General features: G+C 37.2%; 1 protein-coding gene across 1 annotated transcript in view; it reads left to right on the top strand.

Moving 5' to 3' along the window:
• The first annotated feature begins 6,856 nt into the window (after positions 1-6,856).
• The window catches only part of ZNHIT6 (zinc finger, HIT-type containing 6), a 36,710-nt gene continuing 23,687 nt past the window's right edge, over positions 6,857-19,879 (top strand). Inside the window, exons 1-5 of the mRNA XM_004679177.2 lie at positions 6,857-7,684; positions 8,731-8,796; positions 8,884-8,990; positions 9,077-9,162; positions 10,342-10,445. Coding sequence (XP_004679234.1) covers positions 7,011-7,684; positions 8,731-8,796; positions 8,884-8,990; positions 9,077-9,162; positions 10,342-10,445 — 1,037 coding nt within the window. The 5' untranslated portion in view covers positions 6,857-7,010. The remainder of the gene's footprint in view (positions 7,685-8,730; positions 8,797-8,883; positions 8,991-9,076; positions 9,163-10,341; positions 10,446-19,879) is intronic.

The raw sequence follows: 19,879 nt of genomic DNA, 5'->3' as shown, positions 1-19,879 counted from the left end.
AAAGAGAATACATAAAAGTTGAAAGATATGGCAAGAACGCTAACCATAAAACCAGACAACATCGTAAGAAAAGAGCTATAGAGAAATACCTCTGGTAAACATACAGAACTCTAAACAAAAGAGGTTATTTGAATCCAGTTGTATGTGTGCACATAAAATAAATAAATTCAATGTATATACTCATAATGAGTTTAGTAATGCTACAGGGTACAAAACTGATACACAAAATTTATTGTGTTCCTATGTGTAAGCAATGAAAGATACAAAAATGAAACAATTCCTCTCAAAATCACATCAAAAAGAATACTTAGGAATAAATTTAGCAACATACAAACAAAAAACTGCATACCGAACATTATAAGACATTAAGTAAAATTAAAAGACAATCTAGGTAAATGGGCCACATTCTACTTCCATGGATTATAAAACACCTCGTTGGGCCTCCCCAGTGGCATAGGAGTTAAATCTCAGCACTGTCATGGCTGCAGCATGCATTCATCCCCAGGCAGGGCGCTAACCCATATACGGCACAGCAGAGTTGTGTTTCACCTGCAGCTCCCCCTCAGCAGTGTATTTTAGTAGAACTGCCTGTTCTACTTCCCACTCTGTCTCTGGTGAATCCTCTCAGCCACATCCCCCTCCCCCACGCCATGCCTTTTGCCTACACCTCAGTTTTTATATGCATAAATAACACAAATAAATCTTGGGGGGGGGGAAAGACTCTATTACTAAAAAGCCAACCCTTTCTCAATTGATCTATAATTCCGCACAATCTCTGTCAAAATTCCAGCAAGTTCTTTTGTAGAACTTAATAAACAAATTTTGAAAAAGAGAAAAATGAGATTACCCAGTTTTATAACTTCCTATAAAGTTAACCATAATTGAGAGAATGTAGTATTGATGTAAATTTAGATGTGTGTATCTAATATTTAGATATTACATATTTAGATACATATATGTATGTGTATATATATATATATATACATACATACATATATATATATATAAAAGAATAGAAAGTGCAGAAATAAATTTTCATCTTTGTGGTCATTTAAGTTTTGACAAAATGTGAAGGCAAGCCAAGGGGAAAAGATCATCTTTCAGTAAAGGATAGCTGGACAACAGTTATTCACATGTAAAAAAGGAACTCTGGTCATAGCATTGTATTACATAAAGTCATCTCAAAATGAATCATAGACCGAAATGAAAAAAATCAAAATTATAACATTTCTAGGAAAAAAAAAAACAGGAGAAAAATCATTTGAATCTTGGTCTAGGCAAAAATATTAGTATGACACTAAAAGCACAATTCATTTTAAAAATTGATAAACTAACCTCCACCAAAATATAAAATATCTGCTCTTTAAAAGACGCAGCTAGGAAAATGAAAAAGTCACAAACCAGGAGAAAATATTTACAAACCATAGAAGACTTGGTATGAATTATCTCTTGCTATGTAGCAGTTGTTTCCAAATTTAGCAGTTTTAACACCACAGCTCTGACCAACAGCTGCACTCAATTTCTCATGCTCAAACATTGTGTGAAGTAAGAAGTATTCGTTGTTCTCCTGAGTCAGAAGATTCTCCACGTTACCAGTAAAATGAGAAAAAAAAACCTTATTTTTCGAGAATAATTTACTATTTACCAAGCTCTTTCATGAACATTTTCTCATTTAATTCTAAAAACAGGCTAGTAACTGAGATTCCGAGTGGTCTCATAGCTAGTGGCAAAGGAGATTTAAACCCAGTGCTTTTCTGGGTATCAGAAACGACTAGTGTCCAGCTCAAACCACTCTTTCCCTGACAACTCTATAACCATATTTATAGGAATAACTCTCTTACCTTGTTGGTCTTTTCTCCAGGCTCTGGGTAATAGGAGCTGCAGGGTAAGAGACCGTCAAGCTTTTGTATCACTGGTCTCCGCCACTATCGCCAGCACCCTTGAACGCAGGAAGCGCTTGGGAGCGTGGGCTTAGGCGCGTGGGCTCGGGGTGCGCATGCCTGGTGGTGGACACCTAAGTATAGAGTGGGCATGCGTGAGTGGGCACACCTGAGTCTGGAGGCTGAGCATATTAAGGGCGGCATTGCACAAAAAAGCAACCATAGTGGAGGGTGGCAGAGAACAGTTACGAGAGGACAGCTGTGAGGGGAAACCCAGAGCAAAGAGCCATAGAGATTCTTATGGGGCCAAGTTGCTGTCTCCCTGCTGGTTTGTTCCCCCTGCTACTACTAGAAAACCTGTGGGAATGAGGCCAAGGGCTCCAAGGTTTTCTTTTAAGCTGCCTAAACAGATGGTTTAACCTACCTGGCCTGGATGGTTGCAGAACAGGAGCCAAAGACAAGAACTGGTCTCTCACTAGATCCACTAAGGATACTTAAATTTGGGAATTGTGGAGTGGCTGCATTTTGTTAACAAGATAGCTGGAGAAAGAGACAACTAACCTTCAGAATGAATGGGATTACATATGACCACAACCACACAGTCATACTGTGTTGGGCGCAGAGATGGACCACCCAGAGTTCCCTTCAAAGAAGCACTTGCTACTACCTACAGGTGTGCAGTCAGCACATCAGCTGTCCATTCCAGTCCCTCCAAGGCCTTCTGCCAAGGGGATGCCCTTCTGGGGCAGTGTGTACCAGGTGACTGAGGGGGCTCAGGTTTAAAGTATGGAACAGTGCTTTCTGATGTGGGGCACTAATGGAAAATGCTTTCTCCAGGCTTACCTGTAGGTTGGCCAAGGCTTTTCAGACCTACATCACAATTGAAATTTTCTCTCTGGCCCATCCTACTTCCTCTCCCTTCCTTTCACAAGCATATATTCCTTCAAACTCCTTTCAGGAAAAGCTTTTGAATAACCCAAACACAGACCCACAAAATAAAATCCAGACTTCCAGGCCTTGGTTTTGTTTTCTTCCTCTGGTGTGGAAGACAGCTGCACTTGTACTTCCTGACCTTTATCTTAACAGCAAACAGCAGCCTTTGACCAAAATGTCCTTGTCATCAACATCATCATCATCATTGCCACTATAATCATCTAATTTTAAGTAAATCACTTCCTGCATCTTCATTTTTTATTAATTTAATTTTTATTTATATCTTTTATATCACTGTTTGTTCCTCATAAAATTCCCACCACCAATTAACCCATAACTCACCACCACAGTCCCTCAATGATCTGTTCCTCTGGTGTCTTTCTTTTCTTAGCCATTCATTGATGGGTCAGGAAAAGGTCCTTCTAATCGTCATTCTATCTGACTCTGTTGTCAGATAGCTGATCACACAAGGTGCCTGCTGAGCCACCAAAATATTTTTTTAACTATATAATTTACTTTTATTAGACATCTTATTTCACATCTTAACAAAGAGTCATCAGTGGTGTGCTGGCATAAAAAAACAGGGAGGAAAGGGGAAAACATAAAAGTACTGATTTGTACAGTCTGCCCATTTCTGTGGTGTAAATGCTACCACCTTGAGCCAATTTCAAGTGTCCAGCAGTTTAATAAAGAGCTAAATAATTTCCCCAAATGAAATAATTAACTCTCACAAACTGATACAAGCCAGCATAAGTCAATTCCCACATAATTTTGAAAATGATTATAAATTTTGATTAGATCATAGGTATCCCTGAACCTATCTTGAAATCTGTGACTTTTTTTAAAATAATGTAATAGTTTATTTTTACATCATTTTGTTCCTTTTCCATCTTAGTTGTAATCCCCGTGGGCTTCTCATCACCAAATCGTCTGTGTGCCATCACCATAGTCCAGTGCACTTCTCCACCTCACCTCTACATTTTTTTATCCCATTTCCCATTCCACCCCTGTAAGATGTCTCTAGTATATAGTTGTTTGTTATATTATTATTATTATTATTATTATTATTATTATTATTATTATTATTATTATTTTCTCGCCTGGTCCTTTATACTCTTGCTGTGAGTGTGAAACCATCCAGTATTTTTCTTTTCTTTTCTGGTTTATTTCACTAAGCATGATCTTTTCCAGCTCCATCCATGTTGCTGCAAAAGGCATGCATTTATTTTTTTTACCAAAATATTTTAACCATCGCTAAAAAATACAATTTCTCATATTTCTTTTTAACTATCCCTAATATACACTGTCTTGGATATTTAATTCTCACCTAAGATATTTCCCCAGAAAAGAACCCCAGGTTTCTAGTTATTAAACAACTCAACTACACATTTTAGCAAAGAGTCAGCTCCCAAAGTGGTTAGGAGAGCTGCATTATCATGCACAATGTAAGATCAGGAGAGATGGTAGAGTTGCCATTTGATACTTCAATCCAGGGCCTCCCTGGTGATACAGGATGAAAAGTGTCAGTGCTATCAGGCTGTTCAGCATGATAGCATGAATTTGATCCCAGCCAGGGAGCTGGCACATATAGTATTGCAGACCTGTCCTTTGTTCCCTTTAGCAGTGTATTTCAGGACATCTGCCTGTTCTGCTCTCCACTGTCTCTGGTGAATTCTTTAAACCTTGCACATCTGGCCTATACCCCAGTTCTTATATGCATAAATAATTTTTTAATAAAATAAAATAATTTTTTTTTATTGTAAAAAAATAGAAGTTGGGCTTCTTCACTCTGCTACACTGAGGTGGAAAAGGAAGGAATAGGGGTTTGAGAAACTGAATAATAGTTCAGTGACAGCCCTTCATGATTTCTGCCGTCTTTTCTCTGCCCCCAACTTGACTCTGGCATTTCCCTTGCTCTGTTTTCCAACAACCCAAAGTTCCCTCTTCCAGGATTGTTTAAGTCTCCCTTTTTCTTCAAAATTGTCATTCAACAATACCATCACAACCACCAATACTTTCACAACAATAATGTTACAGGACAGGGAGAGGGACAGAACAGGGAGAGGGATACCCTAGGGCCCCCAAACCTGCCCCCTGTAAATAGGGGGCATCAAGACTAAACATTTAAGGCCTTTAATGGAAAGGAACTTTAGTACAATGAGTGTGCAATACAGAAAAGACAAAGAATATAGTTTCTAACTCAAACACCCAAAGTTACCCATCCCCTCCTGGATAAAAGTCCACCCAAAAGCAATTGGTCCAAAGCAAGGCCTGAAAGCCAGACACAAGTCTAAAGCACCTTCTGGCTGAGACCCATAGAAAAGGGCCAGAAGTGGCCAGACAAGTCTGGGAGGAAAAGAACAAAATCAAAATCAAGATAAATGCTGCCACAGTCACCTCCCCAATAGGTCTCTCATCGGCATTTGTTTCAACCAGTCCAGGGCCAAAAAATAAACAAGAGCCATTTCTTCACATCTACCTGCTCCATGTACTTTCCTCATGTCTCCTTCTGGCTCTCTATCCTGCTTCTTTCCACTTCAGTCTCCTCTCCAGATTCTTCTTCTCCCTGCTCAGCTCCACCCTCCTTTTGATTGGGGCAGGGAACCTAGAAACTCCCCTGTTCCTGAGGACCACCCTGTTACAATAACACTTCTAAAACTGCAGTCTCAGTGCAGATTGCTGAATTTAGGTACCTGCGACGCTATCAAGGATACTTACTGGTTTAAAGATATTTTCCCGCCTGTAAATGAAAAACCAAAATTGTAACAGTTGTGAGAAAATGAGATAAGTTAAGAAATCATACAAAAATCTCTAGTCCACAGTTCCAGAACTTCCTCTATGATTTTAGGTGGCAATCCAGATGGCTTTATGTTCTCAGAAATCAACACACTCTCCCTTGTTGTTCCCATCTCCCAAGGCTTGTCTTTATTCAGGCCAACTGAAATATTTTCCTTTTCTCACTGCAAAGATGTAATCTAGCCTAATCTCTGTCTCCATGGGCAGCCATATCTGCAAAAGGAGATTTTCTTTGGTTCCTCTGGAAGCTTCTTCCTCACAACCCATAAGATTTTACTAAACTCTCCCAGGTTACTTTAATGCTCTTTCAGCACTGCTCGCTGCTCAATGAGTAGTAACCCAACTAAGGTTTCCTGCCTACCTTTCTTCCTCACTCTGCTCACTCATTCCAAATTCCCACTTCCTGACCCAGGTATAGCAGAGTGATAACAGCTAAATACCTGCAAGTTACAACAGTTTGAGGGAGTAGCACGAAACAGCCCACAGCTAAGAAGCCATGTCTTTAATGTCAGACAGCAAGCAAAATATAAATTTGCTAATTAAAGTGTCTAATCCGTAGTATCTAACAATCATTTGTAAAATAATCTGTAAAACAGTTATGAGGTGGGTGTGTGTGTTCTTTTAGATTTTCTAGTTCTAAAAAAATGATCTCTCTATCCCTCTCTCCTTAGAATCCTATAGTATGCTGGAAATGGGGAAATGGCTGATGACAGGCTGTTAATGTCAAAGAATTGAGAGAAAAAAATTATGCTCCTTTCTACCTGAAACTATCAGGAATTCCAGTACTAATAGACCCATATATTGACTTTCTTTCAGTTACTGCTAGCTGATTTCCTTGCACGATTCCATCTAATCTTCACAATTACACAACGGGATGTAGCGTAATTGTGTTATTGTCTCTATTGTATAGAAGCTTGGAGAAGTATAACATTTTTCTTTCATTTTCAAACTTCATTACAGTTAGTCGTTACTACAGAGATTAGGGTGGGTTTTCCCATTCAGAGTCAGTAAGTTTTGCTTCTCTCCCCTCCTCCAGGCTTCCTTTGCTGAGAAGGGAGGGGGCGCTGGGCGGCCGGTGACGCCAGGTGGGCGGGGGCGTGGCGTCCTGTTCAGGGGCTGGGTTTGAAGGACCCGCCCCGCGGGAGGAAGTCATAGTGGGCGTGGCCTCCCTCAGAACCTTGCGCAGGATCCGCGCCCAGCCGCCTCAGAGCCGTAAAGAGAGATAAGAGTCGTAAAGTGGTGAGACGCGGAAGCGTCGGTTTACGACAACTTGGAAGATCGAACCTGTCCGGCGCTGATCGCTCGGCGTTCTTGGCCGCACACGTGTGGCTCCGGCCGGTAATTCATTCCGCTTTAAGCGGAACAGACACTTTGAAAGACAGAGAGGCAGCGGCAGCCAAGATGGATTTTGCTGATGAAAATGAAGGGACGTCGGGAGAAGATCTTCAACGTGCTGCCGAGGGGGCGCGGCTAATTCCCGAGTCCGAGTACGGTAGCGAGCGAGTCAGGGTCATAGCAAGGATGGAGAAGGCCATCAGTGCAGAGATGGGGAATAAACTGACAGAAATAGAGAAGACAGATGATGGGAAGGAAGGAAGTGGACAAAGAGCAGAGGAAATGCTAGTGGACCTAACGGTTGTGAAACAAGAAGTTATGGACTGGTCGGAAATGGAAGCAGGTATGTTGCATGGCCAGTGGGTGAAGCAGGAGGTGGAGGATGGTCCTGGCGTGAAGGAGGAGAACCCCGGCACATCGGAGGTGAAGCAGGAGGTGGATAGTAATTGGGGGGTCAAAGAAGAGAAGGCAAATGAACTGGAAATAAAGGAAGAGAAAGTGAAGGTGAAAGAAGAGAGATTGGATTGGCAAGAACTGAAGGAAGAGAGGGATAACTTGGAAATAAAACAAGAGGAAGTGTTTGATGGTAAGAATATAAAAAAGGAGGAGGTGATGGATGAAGTGTGTGTAAAAGAAGAGAAGTATTTCCCAAAGAAAGAAATGATGGATGATACAAATGTTAAAGAAGAGCTTCAGATAAGTCTGCCCGTGGGCTCCAAGCGGAAACTGGCTATGTCAAGGTAGGAAAAGAAGAAATGATGAACTCTTTTGTTGCTAGATTGAAGGAAGGTACATGTGGGATAATAAAAATTAAGCCCAACTTTGGGTCCAACTTTGATAGGAGGAGGGATTGGGGAATTGAGAATGTAAGTGTTGTCTAATGAGCAAAGAAGTTTGTAGTGGCCTGCGGTGGGGGGCTCTGCCCCATTAGGAATGAAAATTCTGGGGACTCTGACATGAATTATGCTTTTGACTCAGTATTTCTTTGAGAGAGGATAAAAATGAGGAAAATTCTAAAAAATTCGTAGTGACAGTTAACTTAAAATTAGACACAAATGCACTTGAACCCATTCACTTGTGTGGTTTATCTGTGAGTACTACACATATGTATTGTTTTTGATTTAATTTCTTTTATAGTGTGTGATCGTGTGAGACAGTATTAAATGATCAGGTTCTTGGGACTATTATGGACTAGAACACAGTGGGCCATACAGAAGTAGCTATGGGCTTGTTAGTATCCCAAGATCCTTGAAGCACAGTTAAAGTCAAGTTCTAGATAATTTTGGTCAAGTTCTAGATAATTTTGATGCCATTCTAGGCTGATTGTGAAAATAAAGAGAATGATGCAACTGTCACTCAATAAAGTTTAACTGAACCTTCTGTTCTTTTCTGGTGCCTTTGAGATACAGAACTCGAATTGAACTACTGCATATATGCACTCCTACATAATCACTGACACATTGTACTAGGAATTACAAGTTCAAATATGAGTGAATAAGCCCATTCTCTGATTATAATGTAAAAGAATCAAAGTGTGATGGTTTTTAAGTTAATGTGTATTTTCTCGAATTACAAAGCACAGCACTGTCAATATAGTCATTTGGAGATGGTTTACTTGAGGAGAAACTCCAACAGTGTTTGACAGCTATCAAGTATTTTTTCAGTTACTTTCATTCTCTATAACTACACATCTGTAAATTCATTGTGATGAGTAATTGATTTAGCATTGAAAATTCATTAGTAAGAGGCATTAATATTTGATAATTTACTAATTTTCATTTGGTAGGTGTGAAACTTGTGGTACAGAAGAAGCAAAGTACAGATGTCCACGTTGTATGCGTTATTCCTGCAGGTATTTATATAAATTTCTATCTTATTACCTCTATCTATACCTTTCTTATTTCAAAGTGTGAAAAGCACCTTCTTTTTGTTCCTTCAGTTTGCCGTGTGTAAAGAAACACAAAGCAGAACTGACATGTAATGGAGTTCGGGATAAGACTGCATATGTTTCAATACAACAATTTACTGAAATGAATCTTTTAAGTGGTAAGCCATGTTACACACAGATGATTGATTGCCCCTGGGCCATGGGCATACATCATTTGTTTATTTTCCTATTTTGAAATTTTTAGACTATCGATTTTTGGAAGATGTGGCAAGAACAGCAGACCATATTTCTAGAGATACTTTCTTGAAAAGACCAATAAGTAATAAGCATGTAAGTATTTCTTCTAATCCCTTCTAATTAGAATTCTTTCAAATCACTAACATTAATTTTTTTCACTCAATATTATAGCCATCATAATCCAGTGTTATGCCAATCACTAAAGATACAGTAGAGATAAAACAAAGTCCCTCCCCTCCTGGAGCTTCTGTTATAAGGGGAGAGACAGGAGATGAGTAGAGGTACAAATGTAATTCTAGGTAGAATTAAGTGCGTGTAGAAAATAAAGAAAACTCAGGCGATTAAAAGAGATTGAAAATGGTGTTTGTTGGGGGGGGCGGAGTTGTGAGGTTATACTGTTCGCTATAGAGGTCAGGAAAAGTTTCTCTGAAAAATGGTTGGTATTTTAACAAGCTGATATATGATGGGAATATGGGAACACTCATCTAGGTAGAAACAAAAGCAAAAGTAGTGAGGACCCTGAGTCAGGAATGAAGTTGGTATTTTGAGTAATTGAAGAAATGAAGTGCCTGATACCTAGTGAGTAAGGAAGAGAATGTTGAACATGAGGTTTGAGAAACTGGAAAGGGCTTCTAATGTATTCTTTTTGAAAATGGAAGCTATGAAAGGGTTTTAAGCATATTTGCTTTGTAAAAGGTCAAAGAGCTTCTGTTGTTTGGAACATGGACTTGATCAGGCAAGAGCAGATTAAGCAGGGAGCCCAGTTATAAAGCTATTGCTATGGTTCAAGTGAGAAATGATGGTTGCTTTTATAATGCCCTTAAAACTTTGAGTGAACTACCTATCTAGTAATGAAATTAGGCATGTATATAGCTAGCCATGGTTTATAAACATCATTAAAGAGAGCAATGTGTAGATAACCCCTATGATTGTCAAATGACTTGTGTGTTTTCTAACTCCCATTGCAATTCTTTCAGCTTCTTGAATGTAAGGTTGAATAGATACTCTGGAATTAGACAGATCTGGGTTTAAATATAGGCTCTTCCTCTCTGAAATATTATGTTGGTTCTCATTAGTTCGCTTGCTAAAATGGAGGGCTGACAATAGTATCTAAGTTATAGTATTGTAGGGATTAATTGAGAAACTGCAGTTTAGACAGTTTGTGAAATATAATTACTCAGTAAATATTAGCTTTTACATTGAACCTTTTTTTTACTTTTGACATTTTTAAAGCACTTAAAATTGATTTGTCTATTTGTTCTTGATTGTTAGATGTACTTTATGAAGAATCGTGCCCGAAGGCAAGGTATTAACTTAAACCTTCTACCTAATGGTTTCACCAAAAGAAAAGAGAATTCAACATATTTTGATAAGAAGTAAGTTTGTATCTCCATATTAATATATCAGGTGTTCTGATTTGATCAGGAATATCCTTTAAGGTTTATTTTGCTCTATTGCTATCCAAAGTGTGGTCTGTGAAGTGTTTGTTATTGGTTCCTACAAATTGGAAGTAAGTACTTAAAAACTATAGTAACTGTCATGAGTCTTATAAAAATTTGAGCTTGTGTGTCCATATATGTGTCTGTCTGTCTATCTGTCTCTGAGATCTGATATACCATGGAAATATTTCAGAGGCTGTAGGCATAATCAAGGCAGGACTCCTATACTGTTTTAACCACAGAAGCTTGGCTTTTATAATGCTTTCTACTTGGAATTCCAAATTTGATTTCATTTGAGCCAGCACTAGGGGAAAAAGGGACTTTGAAAACATTTAGTCTGTGGTGAATCTTTGAAGATACTGCAACAGATTAGCTTGTGACTTCCTGAAACTGTTGATTAGAATCGGTCCCCATTTTTGTTTTTTTGACAATTATTTTTATTATGCATATAGGTACTGGGGTGTAGGCCTGAGGTGCAGGGGATGAGAGGGTTCACCAGAGACAGAGTGAGGAGCAGAACAGGTGGATCTACTGAAATACACTGCTGAAGGGAGGAGTGGGTGGGTCAGGAGAGGTCTGCTGTGCTATGTGGGTCAGCTCCCTGACTGGGGATGGAACTCATGCTGTAGAGGCTGGTGGTAGCTTGATTGCACTGAGACTTTAACCCTTGTGCCACCAGGGAGCACTCTAGGGATGAGTGGGATGTCAAAGTATCCTAAGTAGCCAACTAAATTATTGGATGATACTTTTCAAAAGTCAAGATTGTGAATTTAAAATAAAAAAATCTGAGTGAATTGCAGCCGATTGAGGTCTTGAGCAATTCAGTTCCTTTCTCTGGGCTTATCTGTGTGATGTGGGATTTGGACTGGAAAACTCAAAGGTTCCCATCCAGTTTTACCACTCTGAAAGTTGAAAAGATAGACTTACTAGTATTATTGTTATTCTCATAAATCCTACAACTTTCCAAAGGATGATATTATCAGTTTGTTTCCAGACAAATATTTGAAAAGGTGGTTGGCTTTTAAAAGAAAAGTAATGCCTCATGTTTATGAACTAAGTTGTTCTTTTGTATGTTTTGACCTGACATATTTAGAAATTGACATAATTTATTTTTAAAATTTAATGTAACTGATTTGTGCTTTCTCAAATATAAAATGTATTGTGTTTTATGAAGAAAATCGCTGTCTTTGGAACTTAGTACTAAAAAGCAAATAACCTCAGATGGAGAATTTTTGTGTCTCTGGATATGTGATGGATGTAGGAAGTTTTTTTTTTTTTTTAAATAGTAGCTTATTTTTACATCAGGATGTAGGAAGTTTTTTATGAGAATATTTCATTAAGTATAGTTGCTAACTTGGAATCCAAATTTGCACTCTTATTATTTTGGAATACCTACTTCTTTCAAATGGCGGTTTCAACTCTTTGCATTATGCCTTTGCTCATGAGTTTATGATGATTTGTAGTAGACATACTTATATCTGTAGGGTTTTTCTGTGAGATTAGTAGATTTTAACGTTGCATCAAGGGCTTTAAGAATTAATTTCTTAGCTTCTTGGATAGCTGTAAAGTCAAGATGATGATATTACCTTCTAGAATTGTGACAATGTGTTAATTCACTTAGGGAGCAATTGATAGATAGAAGGAATCAGTATATAGGAGCAATCATAAAAATGATGTATCTTTGTCACAAAAAGTTTAGAGGAAAAAAACACCTGTAATTCTATGTAGAAATTAACTGCTGATAACATTTATATTTCCCTCAAATTTGATGGTTTTCTTAATTAATATAGTATATTAATTTCATAAAAATATTAAAAAGCATGACTTTTCTCAAAAAACATTATTAATTTTTAATGAATAAAAGCACACTTCTTTGGTGAGTAGCTTTTTTCCATTGAACAAGATATTATGGCCTTTTATTAATACAGTGTTATTATTTTTATTAAGTGTATTCCAACTATGACATATCCTAAATTAGTCCCATATTCATGAAAATTTCATTTATTTCTGTTTTTAATTATTAAAAGTAATCCTGTAGTAAACATCCCTAAAAAATAGTTTTGTGTTCTTATGTGACTTTTTCTGTAGGATCCATACCTAAAAGAATTGAATTACTAGGTTAGAGTGTATAGTTTCATTTTGGAACTTTAAATTGCCTTCCCAAAAAGTATGCACTGACATCAAAAAAATGAGAGTGCTTTTTTAACTGAATATTGGTGAACTTATTTAAAACTTATCTTTGATTATTAGATGTGCCTGTTTGTAGCTCATCTCAGACTACTACATACATTGTGAATACTTTTACCTATTTTATTTATCCATTAATTTTGTATTCCAGTCATTTTCAATGTATTTTAGTTATTAAAAAAAATGTTTATGTAACATAGGATAGTGAAATGGAATGGTTAAAAACATAAACTGGAGCCAAGCTTCCTGACTCCACTTTCTGACCAGCTGTTTCTTAGTGATGTGACTTGAAGAGAAGCTACCCTACAATCTTTGTATCTCAGTTTTCTTAGTAACAAAGTGGGACAAGGAATAATAAGCTGATTTTTTTATTTTAATTTGTAGTATACAAGGGTACCTATCTAAACATTTCATGGCACTGAATTTTCTCTTTACAGAAAAAATTGCTGCTAACTTGCAAGCTTGTAAAGATATTTTAATTTTCTTTTGTGTAATAGTTATTTGGCATGTATTTTGTAGTGGAAATCATAAAATTCAAGTGTAAAATTTGACAATTCAATCTGTTGTGGTAAAGTAAAGGTTCATAAAACCATTTTGGGAATTGTTTTCAGTTAAAAATAAGCAATTCATAAATTGTTCATCACACTTTTTAAATGAAAAATGGTTTTGGTACTACCTGTATTTTAAATGTCTATTCAGATGTTGGATAAATAATGCAATAAGGTGAGTCCAATCTAATTGAAAGCCATAGTTAAAAAATATTGTTAGTTGATTGATAGTAAACTTAGAAACCTCTTTAGTGTGTCTCAGTAGTTTTCTTCATTCTCATTCAGCATTTTCATCAGTGTTTGAGGTAAGGATTTTTCATCTTAGTGTTGTTGAAATTTGGAGCCAGATACTTCTTTGTTATGTGCATTTTAAGATATTTAACCACATCCCTGGCTTCTACTCACCAAATGTTGGTGGCTCACAAAGTACACTCCTTTCATGATAACAAAATTATCCCTTTATTGGGATAATTTATTGTGGCAAAAGGGCGTAGCCAAATCACTCCTATTCAAGAACCACTGATTTATATTAAAAGGTATACTTTTAGATGCAAAAGGTATACTTTCAGTTAATTGTTCTAATCTTTTATTGACCAAAATCAGGATTGTAGAAAATTTTCATTGCTAAAAAGTGGCACATATGTTACATGGTATTTTACTTCAAGGGTAAAAAAAAAAATTGGAAAAGAAGACTTTTAAAAATATCTTCTTCAGGATACTTGTCTTACCAACCATTTTGTGAAAATGACTAATTTTTTAGGTTACTGTAGTTGTAGTTGCTGGAAGGAAGGAAAAGTGGCTAGATATAAATCCTTTCAAAGATATCTTTTCACCTTCTATATTCAATATTTTGGTTTAAGGGAACTTAAACCAAACTTTGACTATCCCCTCTGCCATTACTAACATCATGTAGTCTTGGGCAAGTTTTAATTTACTGGATTCTGAAAGCATTAAATAATACTTGAAGTCCTACCTAGTACTTAGTAGATAATACACAATGATAATGAAAGGTCTGCTGCCCTTACCTGAAATATATTCGCCCCTAGTAAGTCCAGAGGAGTAATACATGATCAAACAATACAATTTTTTGGTGAAGCCTACAAATCTTACATTTCAGTGAATAAATAATGACTGTAAATGGACTCAATCTGTAAAATTCAAATTGAAGATGTTTAAATTTTAAATGTAGCTTTCAAGCAATGTGAGTGAAGAATTCCTTGTGATGTTCTTGTAACTTTTCTATAAAATCAAGTAATTTCAAAATAAAAAAGTTGAAAAGTGTTTTAATGCCCTCTTAAATGTGACTAATGGAACATTGAGCCTAAGTTGCTGTATTGAACAGGTTACGTAACTGATGCAGTAAGTGCTGTAGAAACGTAGGTTCCTGCAGAAGCTATTGACCATAGTCAAGAAAGGGACAGTACCAGCTCCCCCTTTCCCCCGAAATCTCCACTGCTTCCCATGGGATGCCTACCGTCTTCTCCCTCCCAAGTTATCACCCTGACTTCCAACCTATTCTAATTTTTTTCTCCTAAAGATGAATTTTGCCTGTTATAAAAATTCATACATGTGGAAACATGTCACTAATCCAATCTTATTTTTGAATGATAATTTATCTGAAATGTCTTAAACTGATATGTATTTTTACTTTCGTTCTATTATTTATTCCCCCTCCCTTTTCACTTATTTTGCTACTACTCAGAACACTTGTTTTATTAGGTAGTCTTCTGTTGCTTTTAGACAAAAGATCTCCACTTTTGTCTTTGGACAGTTTTGTCTCTGCAGTTTGCACTATGTTTTGTGTCTTAGCATAGTTTCTATTTATTCCCTGGAATTTGTTGTGCTTTCTGAATGTGACAACTGGAAAATTCTAATGCATTATCTTAATCTCATTTCTTTTCCTGTCTTTCTGATTTTCTGGGTGATTTATTCAACTGTTTCATCCAAGTCACTTTTCTCTCCTCAGCTATGTGTAGTTAATCTGATCTTAGCCCATAGCCTGAGGAGTTTTCTGTTTGTCAGTAATATTTTTTTTCATTTCTATAAGTTCTGTTTGTTTCCCAAGTCTGTCTGGCTTTTTAAATAGAATTGTATTTCTTTCTCATGTTTTAAATTTTTTTATTCAGTAATTTAGGACACATCATCTGTATAAATAATTCAGTATCTGCACTTCTTGAAAGTCTATTACTACTGTCTACTGTTTCCACTAACTCTTGATTATAATGGCTTATTTCCTTCTTGTTGTTCCCAAAAATTAATTGTGATCTCAGGTTCATCTGGACTTTAGGTAGAAGGTGACATGTGTTTGCTTAGTCCAGATACACTGCGTGGCGCCAATCTACAACCCTCTTTAATTTTGTAGTCTACATTGTCTCAGACTATACTAGTGGTAATCTTTTAATCCCTGAGCGCATTTGAGGAAGAAGTATAGTTAAATATTCTCAATTGAAACCTTCCCCAACCCCAATCCCTTTACCTTAAACTAAGATCAGTAAATTTCCTGTTATCTCCTTTGATAGCAAATCAGGATTTTTTCTGGTTTATCCTTTTACTGTTTTTGTTTTTTTGCAGCACTCTTACTTGATATCTCTTGGTTACCAAGGTTGGCAAAGACCTCCAGAGCAGGTGTTGCTTCAGCTTCCCACTACAGTTTCAAATTCTTGCTTCCTATTGATCTCTGGAGATTTTTCTTCCTAGCCAGTGAGCTCAGTGTGTTCATCATATTTACCTAGGATTTTTTTAATGCATGTTATTGAAAGGTTTTCATATTACCTCTTTACCATGTTACCCTAATAATTGAAAATAAGCTCTGACCTCATTACAAAGGGTAAGATCAGTGGTGCAGAGAGATAGTTCAAGAAGGCATGGTCATTACTCCTATACTTACTAGTTCTGCTTCCAGGAATTCATCCTGACAAATACAAACTGAAAATGAAATATGCACAAAATATTCATTGCAACATTGTAATAGTATAAGGGTAATGTAAATATAGATGTTTGTCATTAGTGGACTGCTTAAAAAAATTGTAATGCAAAAAGAATAAATTAGCTCTAAATGTATTCATGATTTCCAGAAACAGTAAGTTAAGACAGGTATAGGACCATATTTATTTAAAGCTACCATTGTATGAAAAATAATCTTTATATAGATGTATGCTTATATTGTAAATGGGTAAACATGTTTATTGAAGGGAGGAAAATAGGATGTAGGGAATAGGACAGGGATGGGATTACATGCCATTTGTACTTTTTAAAATTTTGGATCATGTGCATACATTGTTTATTTTAAGAATAGATAAATGAGTTTTAAAAATAATTTAAAGGCCCTCCCTCGTGGCGCAGCTGGTTAAAGCATAGCACTAAGAAGCTTAAACCACTTCCACATGAGTTCGATCCCTGCCTGCCCCGGAGGTGACCACATGGCACAGCAGACCTTTTCTGACCCACCCACTGCTCCCCTCAGCAGTGTACTTCGTCCATCTGCCTGTTCTGCTCCCTGCTCTGTCTCTGGTGAATCCTCTCACCCTCCGCATCTCTGGCCTGTACCCCAGTTCTGTATGAATAAATAAATAAATCTTTAAAAATAATAATAATAATTTAAAAATGGACATTGGTGGATATGGGTAGAACCATCATACATTTGGGTTTGTAAATACCATCTTTGAAAAGTATTCTGATTGCATCATGTAAAATTCCATGTTTTATCAGTGACCGCCACTTTTTCAGTTCTATTTTAGTCTTTTGCTGTAGGAAGCTATGGGTGTCAAACATGGAGACTGTATCAGTGGTGCTTAGATAGCGTGTCTCATTTAGTCACATAAGTCCCCCCTCTCCCCCCTGCACACTCCCTCCTGCTCCTTGCTCTCTCCACCTCCTCCAAGCCATTTGAATCTGAGATTTTGATAGTAATGTGGGAAATGCACTTTTCCTTATCAATTGGGAAAAAAGGAGTTGGACTGAGAGACCTCTCCCCAGTAATATCTTTGGCTTAACTCCACGTTTACACTCTTTTATGTCAACTGATCATCCATTCCTCAGGAATGAACTCAACTTTGATTCTCTCTGCATGACCTCACTTCTGCTTCAAAGCAGCCCAGACCTTCTTACCATTTCTTAACTACTTTCAGCTTACAACTTTTTTTTTTTTAAAGATTTGTTTATTTATGCATGCAAGAGCTAGGGTGTAGTCCAGAGATGCAGAGGGTGAGAGGATTCACCAGAGTAGGGAATGGAACAGGCAGATTAACTGAATTACACTGCTAAGGGGAGCAGGGGGTGAGACTAGAGAAGTCTACTGCACCATGTGGGTCAGCTCCCTGGCTGGGGATTGATTTGCTGCCACCAGGGAGGACCCAGAACTTTGAATTTTTAACTCCCTTTTGTTAAGAAAGACTAAACCTTAGATCTCTGTGTATAGGTCCCTCTCAGACTTGCAAGTATTAAGATATATATAAGTGTGCCTGTTATTAAAGAACAGTGTGAATAATATATGCATGGAGTCCTGTTTTAAAAGCTAGCCACTAGATGTCCCTCTTGTAAAGAAAGAACATGTTTTACAGATTTAAAAATTTTTGTTCTTGGGATAAAATCACTGCATTCTAATTACCTGCTGTATCATATTTATACACCTCTGTATTAATGTCAATGATACATTTTTTTCTTAAACAATGTATAGTGATATATTTCTTAAAGCACAGTTTTATTTTTTTGTATAGTGTCATAGTAATAATTGGTTTCTAATTTGCTACAAACTGATTTTAGCAAAAGAATTTGAAATCATGGGCTTAGCAGTTTTGTAGGAACAAACAGATTTTGGGGTGATCTTTGGGGAATAACCTAAGAGATGCTCGGTAGAAACTTGTTCACTAATTGCAAATGTTTAGCTGGACAGTGTCTCCACCATAGCAGTTTTGATCCTGTTTGGTGGAAGAATTTCAGAGGAGTAATAACAGGGACTTAGTAACAATGTGAAAAAATAGAAACCTGATGATTTCCCAATCAGGTATTTCCTGAGTGTGGCCACATAGACAGAGATAAGGAAGTTTCTGTGACAGCATTACAGAGGGTATGACTTTCACAGTTACAGTTAACAAAGATTCATGGAAATGGAAAACCAAATATTCTTGATCATCTTGGCATCCCCAGATGGTTTGGTTGAGGAAATCTTTCCCAATCACCATGTCTGCTACTTCATGATATGAGTTGGAATGTATCTCTTGCTATTTGTTTGACTTTAGTATTTATCATTTGTATTATTTTGTGCAGGTCCTTTTTGTCTCACCCTATTATTGGGGAACCTCCAAGTGTTTTCACTAACTTCATTATTGCCATACCTCAGTGATTCTTACATAGTGCCACCAGGACCATCTTTCTAAAATGCATTTTTACTATGATGGCTCCCTGCTCAGAGTCCTTCAATGTTTCTGAGCCCACAGAAGTCATTAGTTCCTCAAAATACCCTAATGGACAATAGGCAGAATTGCCAGTAGGTGAAATTTCACTTATAATTTCAAAATATAGTTACTTGGACCTTACCAACACAATTGCTAATTCTTTGGGCCTAGGGTGAAGCTTAGATATCTGTATTAAACTCTACTAGATAAGACTTAATGCATGAGTAGAGGCAGATGCTAAATGAGACATTTCTGTATCTCTTTTGCATTTTTCTATGGACCTAAATCTGCTCTTTAAAAAGTAAAGTCTTAAATTAAAAAAAAAAAAAAAAAAAGATGTACCAGTTGATTCTTATGTTTACCTCTGCCTAAAAACCATTGAGCTCTTTGCCAGTAACTCAGCTGCCTTGTTCTCCTGGTTTTCAACCAATGGAAGAACTGTTAGCAAACTTACAACATAAAGTAGTTAATGTTCCGACATGGAATGTGCTGTGGGAGCAGAAAGTCTCACTGCCCCAGCCCTACTGGGAGAGCAGGAAGCTTGGGGGTGGGGGAGGGGGGAAATGAGGGGGGAAGTAAGGTCTCTCAGAGAAAATAGAATTTAAGCAAATTTTTGAAGGACATTAGTTTTGTAGGTTTTTATCTAGACAGAGGGACAGGGTGGTCTTGTGGTAAGAATGTCAGCTGCAAAAAAACAAAATAGCAAACTTAAGCAAATGTAAGCATTTTGGTATGTCTGGAAACTAGGGTGGGAGTTGGTGAGTTGGAGTTGGTGAATGGGCCTGGAGACAACCCCATGGAGGCTAGGCATGAAGAGCCTTATATTCCTTCCATGGAGTTAAAATAGAGTCAAACTTTAAGCTGGAAATTTCCCTCTTCCTATGAAGGAGTCATACCAAATCTGGGTCTTCATAATCTTTCCGGCTGTATTTATTAATATATTCAACTAAATGTGCCCAAACTGGTCACCATTCTTTATCCTAGAATGTCTTCCCATTGCAAATTTCCTAGCTTCTGTGAAAATACACATGGTAACTCATCTTCTCCAGTTCTCTTTTGCCTGACTTCCTATAGTACATATTTTCTTCCACAGTTAATATAAAACAGATGGTGGCATTTAGTGCTGGTATTCATTTTTTGGTATGCATATAACTGCTCTCCTTTCTGCATTCTAGTGTTTCTTAGTAGGGACTCTATTGACATTTTGAGCAGGGCCATTTTTTTTGTTGTGTGGGATTTTCTC

This window comes from Condylura cristata, unplaced genomic scaffold (genome assembly GCF_000260355.1).
Source record: "Condylura cristata isolate star-nosed mole 26May11 unplaced genomic scaffold, ConCri1.0 scaffold00008, whole genome shotgun sequence".
In the NCBI taxonomy this organism is placed as follows: domain Eukaryota; kingdom Metazoa; phylum Chordata; class Mammalia; order Eulipotyphla; family Talpidae; genus Condylura; species Condylura cristata.
The sequence above is the reverse complement of the archived record's forward strand: the minus strand, read 5'-3'. Positions and strand labels throughout refer to the sequence as shown.